Consider the following 12,963-nt stretch of genomic DNA (forward strand, 5'->3'; position numbering starts at 1 on the left):
CGAGGTTCTTATGCGTACCACCATTACATCCATGAGGGACTTGATGATTCGGGGTGGAATTGTGCTTACCAGTACATCCAAATACTCACTACATGGTTCACGATGCAATGTTACATTTCGATTGATGTCCTACCACCTGGGGAAATCCAACATGCATTTGTAGAGATAAGCAACAAAGACCCTTCATTTATAAGGTCATGTGAATGGAGTGAAGCATGTTAAAGGCCTACATTTCTTGGGATAAGGCCACCAAGGTTAAAGGGAAGGCAGAGATTGGAGTTGTCTGCTATCCACTACAAGAGCATGAAGGAGCTCTTGCTCCCGATTTTACTCTTCATAAGTTCACCACTATGACATCAGTGTTACTCTACTTGAACCTTGAGGACAAGGTTCTTATTGAGGATGGGGTAATGTCATGATGGATGAGGAATTTGGGCTCAAAGAGGTTATTGGGCTGTCTGAAGATGCAAGAATTGGGCCAACTAGGAGAAGCAGAAGAACTAAACGATCACCACAAAGGCTTTTGGGCTATTTTGGGATCCGGGTTGACGGGTCGAGTATATTGTAATGAATAGTTAAATAGGGGAATAGCAACAGTAGTATAGTTAGGCTGAATATTGTAAAAACTTTCCTCTCTCTGGTCTCTTTCTCCCATGCTATTTCTCGTTGTGGCTCTGTCCTTCCCCCTGCTTTCATTCTGTTCCTATCCTAATGTCGTTAATGTCTATCATGTTGTTTACTATTTCCATGTACTGAGTGTTGCTATTAATCAATATTAATTGTTGTTTGAGAGTTTCATAACAATATCGATATGTTTTTAACATTAGTCTAAAAGTGGCTACTAACAAAAGTGAATTTAGAATTTGAAGTTTATGTATTCTTACGACAATTTCGATTTAATATACTATACTAACCAGACCAACGGTTGAGTCCAAACTAATTTCTTTTATATATTAAATATATTTTTTAATATAAATATTTACTTGAGCGCAAATTATTAAAGTCATATATTAATATTATAGATCCGCCCCGCCTACTCGTGCACATTCCAAACTAGCTAGTTGGCTTGGCATTCTTAAGTTGGCACGACGGCATGTCTGGCTCTACGTCAATTTTAGCACCAACTATTTTAGCAGGGTGTTCTCTTTCCAACCGAAGTACACTGCAGCTCCAACCTACGCCCTAACGGCTATTGGTCTGTACTTATATTTAATTTTCACTATCCCTTATTTCCTAATGGACTAATGGAGTCTTTCCCCTTTGTTTAACGTACCAGTCCTGATCTCGATCGATCTTTCACTTGATTTCGCTGATAAACAAAAACGATATAGAGCTTAACATAGGTTCCTCTTCGCCCCTCTCCTTTCTTAAAGAGAAGTAAAATGGGGAGGATTAGATCGTCCGCCAATAGGTGGAGGTTCATCAATCCATCTTACTATTTGAAACGGCCTAAGCGTCTCGCATTGCTTTTCATTGTTTTTGTATTTGGTACTTTCTTCTTTTGGGATCGACAAACTTTAGTCCGAGATCACCAGGTACTTTTTGTTCTTCCCTACTTCGTTATCAACTCCCTTTTATTTGAAATTATCACTCTTAACTCCCATAATTTGGCTAATTGATTCTGCCGTTGCTAGTTTCCGTTTTAATTATCAGCAAGTTTGTTGCTTTGTTACAATAATAACACTGTCTGTGTTTTCCTGGAGAATCTATGTGTTCCAATTGTAGAATTGAGAGCCCCATTTGACGTACCAGGCTTGTTTGTTGTATCTGTATTAGTAGAGTCCTCATTAAATTTGATAGACTATATTTTGGAAGATTCAAGGTAGTTCAACTTTTTACTGGATTTATCTCTTGTGTTTTTGTCGGTAGGTCATTCATACAATGAATTCAAGTAGAACTTACAAAATGAATTAGCAAGTCTCTTCTCCTATCAAAGAGTTAACTGTCAACAGCAACACTGAGTATGGGGATTAAAGAGTTCTCAGCGATATTTGATTTTTGATTACATAGACTGTGAGATTTATAGGCATTCATTTCAGAGATCTTCTAGTTGCTTCAGGACAATATTTTTGAGGTTCTTATTGATAATTGAAACTTAAGTTGGTTTACGGTGGTAATATCACCCTTGATAAGGATAAATTGTTTAGCAAGGAGCAACAAAAACAACTACACCTTAGTCCCAAACTAATTCAGAACTTCTGAAGAAGTGTGGCTGCTGGGATTCGTGCCCAGGTCTTTACGGCCAGACTTGGAATTCTACTATACTAGACCCACGTTGAAAAAAGAGATGCAACAAGAAGACTTCCTAGGGGTCACGAAACCTAGTACGGCCTGTATTGATCTAAATTTGGCGACTTGGCAGTAATGGATAAGCGAGACCAAGGACGGGGTCGACCGCGGTGTAATAGCAGGAGGCTGCTCTCGAGAGGGTTGATGCCAAAGACGGGCAGCTGAGATGAAGAAATAACGGTAGCATAGGTTCAGATATGGACACAAGGAATATTCCTTTGGATATTCCTTATTTTGTACTTTTTAGGGTTTCTGGGAAATATACCTTATAAATAGGAAGAGATAGAGAACAAAAAGGGGGATCTTGATCTCTGATAAGAACACTTTTTGTAAAGAGTTAAAAAAGAAAAATATACAACTGTTGTCTTGCTCACTGACTACTGAACCAAGATATATTATTCACTTTCCATTTGTTAGATCCAAGGATCCATTATCCATTTTTGATTCCCATCCTTCCATATTGTTGTAAGGTGGGAAAATCATCCAAGTCACGTTATCTTTGGGTGATAAACTCCCTCTTATTACATTTATTGCCATTTATTACATTTATTGCATGTCCATATTATTGTAGTATTCATTGATAATCATTGAACTCATATCTGATATTCAATGCCTTCAGACATTATCCGTACAGGCAATATCCCCTAATATTAGATCTAGAATTAATTATATTTAACTAAGATTCATCCATCATCTCATCATTAATTGGTTTAACTAAAAAGCTCAACACTTTTTGGTCAAACACGGCCCTTGTCCAATCCTAATACTCTAATGCTTTCTATTTGTTGGTTGCAAGCACCCTGGGATATTTGGTTTTCTAGCTAGTAGTACCAAAGTTCTAGTGATTTTTTATGCTTATTGCCCTTCAGTCTATATAGAATTTTCTTCTTCTGTTTCATGGGATCTTCTTGTGATGTAGAAGTTTATTTATACATATAGTTCATAAGCAAGCTAGTGGTTCTTAGATGCATTTGTTATTTGGACATTTTTGAAGTTTTAAATTCAGTTTGTCTTGCAATTTGTCAATGAACTTGTGATTTTGCAGGAAGAGATCTCTAAGTTGCATGAAGAAGTGATACGGTTGCAAAATCTGGTAAGCAGTTTCTGCTTTTCTTTTCAAAATCTGAACTGGTATGTTTAATTTTCACCTCTTCTGTAATACTTGGCTTGTGGGGAAAATCTTTATACTAGAGCTTCTTATAATTTTGCTGGTAAGTAGCCCTTTCTCCTCCTTCCAACTGAATGAAAAAGATTGTTTCACTGTTTAGAGTTGAAAACCTGATAAAGTTATAATTCTTGCAATTCGGTTCAACCATCTTTTATGTTGTAACAAAAATACTTATGCCTATGGGGGAGAGGTATTTGAGGACAGCAATGAGCAATGGTGAAGATAGTGGTGGTGCGGGCAATAGGTTTGGCAACAGTGGTGGTGGAAGGAATAGATGGGCCCCATCTGTGTTCTGGCAGGTTTATGCTGCAACTGATCTTATTGTTAGGGCTTGCTAGGTCTTTTTTGTAAAAGAACATAAAACGAACATCACTTGTTTGGGCAAAGTCCATCTAGTTTTCTATTGTTTATTGTGGCGCTTTCACAATTCTTGGGGTTTTAAATATTTCGTTCTGTTTTCTTCATCATGATTTAATTGCTGGCTTTGTTTCCATTTATGGTCTTGTTTACTGTAGCTGGAAGAGTTGAAGAATAGTCGAGGTGTATCAGGTGAAAAGATGAATTTTAGTCGCAGTGGTGGTGATGTGATGAAGAAAAAGGATTTCGCTGATGACCCCATTGATGCTCAGCGAAGAGAAAAAGTGAAAGATGCTATGCTTCACGCCTGGAGTTCATATGAAAAATATGCATGGGGCCATGATGAACTTCAGGTCTGGTTGTTGCTACTAATAAGTCTTCTTTGTAGAAATATTGCCTTTTCGCCATTATGTTTAGTCACTTAGCAGTCAGATCTTTGGTGGAGGCATTTCAGTTGGCCATTAAATGCTTTACCCTGTTGATTGATTTCTTATATTTTCTTTCTCTACTTGGAGTGATTGTGAACACTTTGTATGCCTTACCCTTAAGCTGATCATTTAAATGCGAGTCTTCATATTTTCGTCATCCCTAATATTTGTTGGGAAAATGTTGGATCAAGAGCTTCATCCCAGCGTAGAATAATTTACATTCTGAAATGTAATTTCACCCTTGGTGGTGTATGTTTTAGGTTTATTTGGCTACAAGTTGAAGAATAATTTATACCTACATAGGTGTCGATCTTATGTAGTTAGTTCTTTCCTTTGTACAAAATAATATCTTGTACTCAAGATTACTGATTAAAAAAAATCTTGTACTCAAGGGTTTCTCAGATAAAAAGGAGTTACCTCAAAATTTAAATATGTGAAAGGATGAAGTCCCAATTAATTAATACTCCCACTTTATATTTTTGTTTCAAATACTCTCACTTGACACTATTGGTGAAATTATGGCCATTCCAAAGTGACTAACTCTCTAGCTAGAAACCTTTGCCTTTTCTTTTACCTTTTAGTTTTAATTTTGTCCTTTTGCTATTGATCTAACGGAAAAATAATAGCTTTTTACTTTGTAGCATCTCATTTACCCTTATGTCCACTAGGGCTGTGCATTTGGATCGGATATCCGAAATCCGATCCGATCCACTCTATTTCGGATTTTCGGATTTCAGATTTCGGATTTTCGGATTGGATACGGATTATGTTTTATAAAATTTCGGATTTTCGGATTGGATTCGGATTGGCATGTTTTTAATCCGATCCGATCCGAAATCCGAAGTTATATGACCTATATATAAATACTATCCAAAATTTTTAGGGTTAAGTAACCTTATATTCATTTATCAGAGACTGACCCTAGGTTATATCGATGTTGAGTCTCTAGTCTCTTCCGCCTCTCTTCACAGATCTATTCCTCAGTCCTCTCGAACTCGAAGTCTTCATCTCAGTCCGACGCCGACCAAGCTTCCGCCGTCTTCACTCTTCATCTCAGTCCTCTCGAAGTCTCAAGTCAGTGAACTCCAAGTCCTCTCAAGTCTTCACAAACGATTTCCAGTCAAGAGCAGGTGATGTTTCAGTTATCCGGGAAAGTATTTTCTTCATTGTTAAGTGAATATTCAGAAGTGGACTTTAGTTTGCAGAAATATGGTCAAATAGAACCTCTGATAGAAGTTCAAATGTTAGAAGCTTTTGGTATTGAATTCCGGCCTAAAGTTTAGGTCTCATTTGAAATGAAGTTCGCTCTTTATCAAGTTAAAGTGTAAAATTTCTGTTTGAAATTATATTTGTAAACTACACTGTAGTAGAGAACCACCCTGTTGGAAGTGTTGGCAATGGTGGCAATGTGACTGCTGTTGGCAAGTTGGGAATTTTAGGCAACTGAGGCAGTGACGGTATTGTTGGCAAGTTTGGAAGTTGCAGTAGGTTGCGAGCTGCATTGCTTGTGTTGATGCTTGATAAGGAAAATAATGCTATGATCAAGAAAAGGATTGAATAGTTGCTAGAAGAAGCCATTCTGTTAATTTGATATATTGTTTTGTTTCAAGGAAATGAAGTAGATAATAGAAGTTGGAAATGAATCAATAATTTGATATATTGTTTTCTTGATCATAGCATTAAAAGTAATAGTTTGAGTATACAGATTACAGTATAGAATAAAATCCAACATAGGATAATTATGCGACAATCCGAAAAATATCTGATCCAAAGTTTCAAATCCGATCCGATCCAATGTTAATTCGGATCGGATTCGGATTGCCCTTTTCACAATCCGAAATCCGAATCCGAAATATGCTAAATCCGATCCGATCCGATCCGTGCACAGCCCTAATGTTCACTCTTTAAGTAAACATAAAGAAGTTACATATTATTATTTCTCATCCCAAGAATCCTTTCATGTCGAAGTGCGGTTTAGAACACTAGGAGTTGTCGAGATGTGGGAAGATTATTCATACGATTGGATTCTCAAAAAGTTTTTCAAGAATTTTGAGTATCCTGGTAATGAAGATAACGCTATCATCTTTTAAGCTCTTTCTATGTTAAAGCTTTGAGAGAGGAGCATTAGTGCAATCAAAAGTGAAAACTTCAGTCTTCTGCATTTGCAATAACTTCTATGGGGAAATTTTTTATTTGAGCATGGTAACAGGTATTTTATTAACAATTAAAGTAGTCCTTAGCACAAACAAAGTTACAGGATCCCAAAGGTAAAAGAAACAAAAAGATAGTCTTGTGCTAGTTACAAAGATCGCTAGATGTCAACTACAGAATCTACATCTTCTACAAGATTAAACAATCAGTTACGGAGAAAGTAAATAAGCGCTGTAATAAGTATTTTGTTGCACATGATATTTCCTGTTCTTCTTAAAAAAATAAAAAGTCTGTCTGCGAGGTAAAAACTTGTGGAAGTTTGTTTATGATTATGGTATTTGGGCTCTGCTTCCGAGTATAATAGCTTTATGTTGAACAAATCTTATTCTTGATGGAATTGCTAGCTTCATATATGATTTATTCGACTCTCCACTTCCCTACTTCTTTTTCTTTCTTTGACTGAACACGTGATTTAAGATCAAATTCACCCAGAAGCTTATACCTGTTAGCAAAATATTCCTAGACAGAATCTAGATGGAATTGGTATTAGTTCTCAGTGACTTTTATTTGTGGTGACTATAATTTTATGACAATCAGAAAGGAAATGAAAATTTGTAAGAGAGATCCCTTTTTGTTCGTTGTTCAGTACTGAATCTAAGAGGATAAATTTTCCTTGATACTTTTCGAACTGCTTCTGCTATGTGCTTGTGGAACTTTATACTATATCCTCTATTGGACATGTGCCTGTATTGATTTGATTGTCATGATAAACCTTTGCAATGCCAGCCACAAACAAAGAAGGGTGTTGACAGTTTTGGTGGTCTTGGGGCAACATTAATAGATTCTCTTGACACATTATATATCATGGGCCTGGATGAGCAGTTTCAGAGAGCTAGAGAGTGAGTTCATTATTCTCTTGCCCCTAAAAGCCCCGAATTATCTTTCTTATTCTAATTCAGGAATTAGTTGTATTATATATTAAAATTTTGTGATTGCTCTTGATTGTACCTTTTCCCTTTCTTTCTAGATTGAGAGCTTTTTTATGTGAAAACCAGCTTTGTATATGTGGATACATTATCTTCTACTTTATCTTATTTGACGGTGATCTCTCCTCTGCACACAATAACCACGGTTGTCTTTGACAATATTACTTATGGTCCTAGTTTTGTTGTAAAGAAGAAAATGAATTGTTATTTAAATATGACCGGGAATCACCAGAATCAAGTAATTGGTTCATGCAATAATGTTAAAATGCATCTGGAGTTAGTAAAACATTGTATACTTATTGTCATCTCTCTGATTAACGTCTGCAGTTCTCCTAACTGCCTCCTCCTCAACAGCCAGAGTCCCCAAAGTCCTCACCTAGTGAGAGACTGCTTAGAGTTCTGTGTTTCCTTGGATTGTGGATTTGATGTCTCGCATTTTGACTTTCCAAAATAATTGAAGTGTCAATTTCATTATATCCCTTTTACTTCTGGGTTTTAGGGTTATGTATTAGGTGTACTTCTACTCTCTGTGAAACAATATTGCCAGGTGATTGAAATTTGTAACTATATATATTTTTGTGCTTCAGTTAAGAGTTCATTGCTTGTGGCTAACAAGTTATTGATGGCAGGTGGGTTGCAAGCTCCTTGGATTTCAACAAGAATTATGATGCCAGTGTTTTTGAGACAACCATAAGGTTTCTTTATAAGGTTTAATATGCTTTTGTAATGAGTTTACTTGGATTCCTGATACCTTTTATCAGCTTTGACGATTTGTTTCTATGTTTTTTGTTTCAATGTTTCTTTATGTAATTCAACAACAGAGTTGTCGGTGGACTTCTTAGTGCATATGATCTCTCTGGTGATAAGCTTTTCCTTGATAAGGCTAAAGATATTGCTGACAGACTGTTGCCTGCATGGAATACACCATCTGGCATCCCTTACAACATTATCAACTTGTCACATGGGAATCCGCATAATCTTGGGTGGACAGGGGTAATTTTGAACTATACCAAATTCAAGTTGATTTCCGCTGTAGTATAACTCATGTATCTCATGATGAAAAGGATATAGGGAATTATTCTAAATTTTATTTGACGAGTCATTTGATGCTTTACCCTGCATCATTAGGAGAAGAGTATCTAAATGGGGAACTGAGTGAATGAAGAATTGTACGTTATTAAATGCTCTAATTTTCTTATTATATACTTAAAGGATCTTATGATCCAATCCTTGTTTTCTCTCTTTCTCGCATCCTCCTCCAGGCGTTCTCCCAACTGACTTCAGCTTGCTGGGAGAAACATGTCTGTTGCAACTTAGGAATTGCAGTTCTCTAGAAACTGTCCCACATACTCTCAACTTGTTTGTGCAGCCAGCCATCTTGTGATGATGTCCTTTTGCTGAAATTTTCTCCTGTGGGAATCCAACTCTCTTCTTTTTAATTGCTTTTTATTTCTTTTCTTTGGGGCATATTAGGGAGCTGCAGGGCCGTGAGGCTGTTGTGCAGTCACTGCGATATATGGTTTTACTTGTTCTTTTCTTCTTAAAGACTTGGACAGTCTTTTTTTGCACACCAATGACTATCTTTTGAAATCTGAATATTTCAGTCTCATGGCATCTGATATATGATGCTTAAATTTTCTATGCACGAACACATGGAACACATATATGTAATTACATTGCTGTAGTTCTAGTGTACATTTGGTGAAATTACTGTGCTCCCTGCTCTCAGGGTAATAGTATCCTGGCAGATTCTGCCTCTGAGCAGCTTGAATTTATTGCTCTTTCGCAAAGGACAGGAGACTCAAAGTATCAACAGAAGGTATGTGCCAATAGAATTTCTCAAAAAGTATAACTTCTTGATAACTACTACTAGTAAATAAAACTACAATTCCAAAATTGGCATGGTAGACAATTGATTAAGCTACACATACTTGAAACGATGTTCTGCTAGTGACCGAATGGCATATGTTCCTATTTCAGGTGGAGAATGTTATCTTAGAACTTAATAGAACTTTTCCAGATGATGGTTTGCTTCCAATACACATTAATCCCGAGAGAGGGACAACGTCATACTCCACTATAACGTTTGGGGCCATGGGGGACAGGTAGCTTTCATTTATCTTTCTCCATATGACAGATCTGATAATGTGAACCTAAAGAGGACTGGTATCACCATATCTGTCTGTTCACTGGCATTTAGTTTTCCTTTGTTTCTTTTGTACATTTAGATAGTAAAACTATGTCATTTCAGCTTTTATGAATATTTACTCAAGGCCTGGATACAAGGAAACAAAACAGCTGCTGTGGGACACTACAGGTAAGAAGCTTAAGTTTAAATTTTCTTTATTTTTTTACTTCTCATTTTTCCTATTCAGAACTTCAAGTGGTTTCCTGTTTTGACATGATGGATTGCAGTTCTGATGGATCCGTAACTGTAAAGTGTATAAACTAATGCTAGAATACTTTGTCGGGTCTGAATTCAAGTCTTTGTCATGCATCACGGCCTAACACATAGAAATATTGTTAAATGTTTACATGTTTAGAGCACTACCAAGAAACCCAATCAGAGGAAAAACATGAATTTAGATCGAACATGAACAGAAAAAGGACCATTAAGGAGAAAAAATGACAACTTGCTGAGGAGTTGATGTAATCTAAATACATAAAAGTAGGCCTGGATTATTAGAGCTGTTGCTATTAAAATATCATTCGATATACATATAAAAATCGAAGTAAGAGAGATTAAATTTACTGCTACTTTTTTAATTTATAGAGAAAGTTCCTGCTATTTTTATATCATTCTGATAAATACATGATATCAAACCTAAGCTGCAAAACGAGCTCCTTATCCCTTACTGCTCTGAAGTGCAGGAAGATGAAATTGGTTATTGTTTGAAAACTTTGTGTTATAATTGCTTAGTTAGAACCAAAAGGATCAGAAATGTGGACCAAGTCAAAGTATGTCAATGCATATTTCTTTCCTGAGATTTTAAATGAGTATGATGTTCTTTTGCAACTTGCAATCATAAAGTGTATCACATACAGTTCTTCCATTTAATTTTCCGAACAGAAAAATGTGGGAGACATCAATGAAAGGTCTTTTAAGCTTGGTGCGGAGGACTACCCCATCATCTTTTGCTTATATTGGTGAGAAGATTGGAAGTTCTTTAAATGACAAGGTGATGTATAGGGTTCAAATTGGTAGCTGGGAGTTGTGGTGATGTGTGTTATTCTTATATCCTGTTTAATCTACCTTTTTTTGAATTCTATACAGATGGATGAACTTGCATGCTTCGCTCCAGGAATGTTAGCTTTAGGGTCGTCTGGTTATGGTCCTGACGAGTCTCAGAAGTTCTTATCACTGGCGGAAGAGGTAAATTTGAACTTGTAGAGCACTAAACTATGGTTTGACTTAAGTTCTTATTTGACCATCGATATCTGATGGAGAAGTTTTGCATCAACTTTGAGTATGAGGTTGTTTAGGTTAAAATGGACATTGTTCTGCCTACTCCAGATGATTGCTTGGTTTACTTTAGTTTATTTGGTGGAGTTACAGGGTGAAGCATGAAACAACCTATGAAACAACATGTAGGTTTTGAATGTGGGCTACAGTCCAGATTTTATCATTCAACCTTCTAACTTTCTCTTTCAGATAAAAGGGAAAGAAGGCACATAGGATCAGTGGGCTTAATCTGTTGCATATTGACTACTTCCATTATTGCTCGTTAGAATAGGAAGCTTGAGTGTTGCTATTTTACTGGATATGTTGACCTCTTCTTGCAGCTTGCTTGGACTTGCTATAACTTCTACCAGTCAACACCTACAAAATTGGCAGGAGAAAACTATTTCTTTAATGATGATGGGCAGGTTGATTTTACCAATTATTTTATTGGTACATATTTGTTATTGTTGTTTGCTTATGCTGATAAAGTATTTGTGATTGTTTTTCAGGATATGACTGTGGGCACATCATGGAACATACTAAGGCCAGAAACGGTTGAGTCTCTATTTTACCTCTGGCGTTTAACTGGAAACAAGACATACCAAGAGTGGGGTTGGAACATATTTCAAGCATTTGAAAAGAACTCGAGAATAGAGTCTGGATATGTTGGACTTAAAGATGTAAGTACAAACTCAGACTCCTAACTCTAGTTGGTGATTTTGTTAAAGATTAATTCATGTGAAAGAATCTGAGCATCCAACCCAAAACTTTAAGGCAATGGGTGGAGTGATCCAGGACATTACCCTTAGGGGCTGTTCGGTTCAAAACCAGGATATCCCATAATCCTGGGATTAGAACTGGGACTATAACCTGGATAATTATCCCACCTTCTATATGGGATAAGAGTTAAGTTATACCTAGATTCTGGTATAACAAGAATATCGGGTTTAGCTAATACCTCCAACCAACACGGGATAAGTTTAATTCCAAAATTTATACCGGGATAACCCACCTAATCCCTTGAACCAAACGACCCATTTCATAACCGATGAAAGACAAGTGTATTCTCTGACATCCTCCCGTACGTGTAACCCGATTCTCGAGATGTTTTGGACATCTATTTTTAACGTGTTGTTGGTGTTTGTCCCAGGTTAATACCGGCGTGCAAGACGATATGATGCAAAGCTTTTTCCTTGCGGAGACTCTTAAATATCTCTACCTTCTTTTCTCACCCTCTTCAATCATTCCACTAGATGAGTGGGTCTTCAACACAGAAGCCCACCCCATAAAAATTGTTAGCCGGAATGATCCAGCAGTGAGTTCTGGAAGTTCAGTTGGACAAACAACATCATATAGGCGGCCACGGACCAGGAGAGAAGGCCGATTTGGTAATAAGTAGGTTCACAGGTCATCATTAGTTTAGTTGTTGATTCAAAAGGCCAATTTGGGATTTGGGATTCAAGTGCAATTTTGCTTGGCACTTCTTTCAACCAGATTGGTGGAATTTTTCCCCCCAACATTGATAAAATGTTCAGTATAGGAGAAGTTATGAGAATGTAGCATAGTTATTTAGTTTCCTTTTATACGTTCCCTTAATACTAGCGACTGTATTCTAGTACAGGGCATTTAGCTCTATATTTTTTGGGGCTGGACGACTGGACGAGTATTTGTATATCATTCCTTTTTATTTTGCGTTTTTTAAATATAGTAGGTAAATTCTCATTTCAAAGACTGTGGACAACCTCTTTGCTCAGCTCGAGCCATGGTTGAGGATCAAATTTATGTCCGAGTAACTTTTGTTTTTAGTGCTGTGAGTCTGTCGGGGTAATATTGTCCGTTGGATTGCTTTAATGTATCTCAAACACGACCACCTTCGTACAACTACAACCCTCTTTTTTGTCCTTTTTGAAATTATAGTTTGGCCAAAGATGTTCTATTTTGTAAAAATTGTACGGGGCGCCCCCTTTTAACCTGTACCTACTTTGTCTTTCTGTTTGCACCCATACCCACTTTTTTGTTAAAAGCCATTTGAAAAGACTATTTTACCCTTTTTTGTTAAAAGACTACTTTCTCTCCAAATATACGCTAGTGCTCTACTGTTTCTCTCTCCCGTTATTTGCGTTTTTCGATTTGCTCTTCTCA

At 36.8% G+C, this 12,963-nt stretch overlaps 1 protein-coding gene across 1 annotated transcript; it reads left to right on the forward strand.

Annotated features, from left to right (window-relative positions):
- Positions 1 to 1,078: 1,078 nt before the first annotated feature.
- LOC109211092 (mannosyl-oligosaccharide 1,2-alpha-mannosidase MNS1-like) lies at positions 1,079 to 12,550 on the forward strand. The gene is made up of 14 exons (XM_019374593.1): positions 1,079 to 1,535; positions 3,335 to 3,382; positions 3,973 to 4,167; positions 7,180 to 7,292; positions 8,009 to 8,074; positions 8,201 to 8,372; positions 9,109 to 9,198; positions 9,360 to 9,484; positions 9,631 to 9,696; positions 10,450 to 10,558; positions 10,654 to 10,752; positions 11,163 to 11,246; positions 11,331 to 11,501; positions 11,972 to 12,550. The coding sequence occupies exons 1-14, from the start codon at positions 1,383 to 1,385 to the stop codon at positions 12,218 to 12,220; spliced, it is 1,740 nt and encodes a 579-aa protein (XP_019230138.1). The 5' UTR covers positions 1,079 to 1,382; the 3' UTR covers positions 12,221 to 12,550.
- The last annotated feature ends 413 nt before the right edge of the window (positions 12,551 to 12,963 follow it).

Source organism: Nicotiana attenuata, unplaced genomic scaffold (assembly GCF_001879085.1).
Source record: "Nicotiana attenuata strain UT unplaced genomic scaffold, NIATTr2, whole genome shotgun sequence".
Lineage (NCBI taxonomy): Eukaryota > Viridiplantae > Streptophyta > Magnoliopsida > Solanales > Solanaceae > Nicotiana > Nicotiana attenuata.

Excerpts from the sequence above, each read along its gene's own strand:
- LOC109211092 (XM_019374593.1), top strand. The coding sequence starts at position 1,383 with ATGGGGAGGATTAGATCGTCCGCCAATAGGTGGAGGTTCATCAATCCA. Across the intron at positions 8,075-8,200 it reads GTTTTTGAGACAACCATAAG|AGTTGTCGGTGGACTTCTTA; the intron begins GTTTCTTTATAA and ends ATTCAACAACAG. Across the intron at positions 9,199-9,359 it reads ACTCAAAGTATCAACAGAAG|GTGGAGAATGTTATCTTAGA; the intron begins GTATGTGCCAAT and ends TTCCTATTTCAG.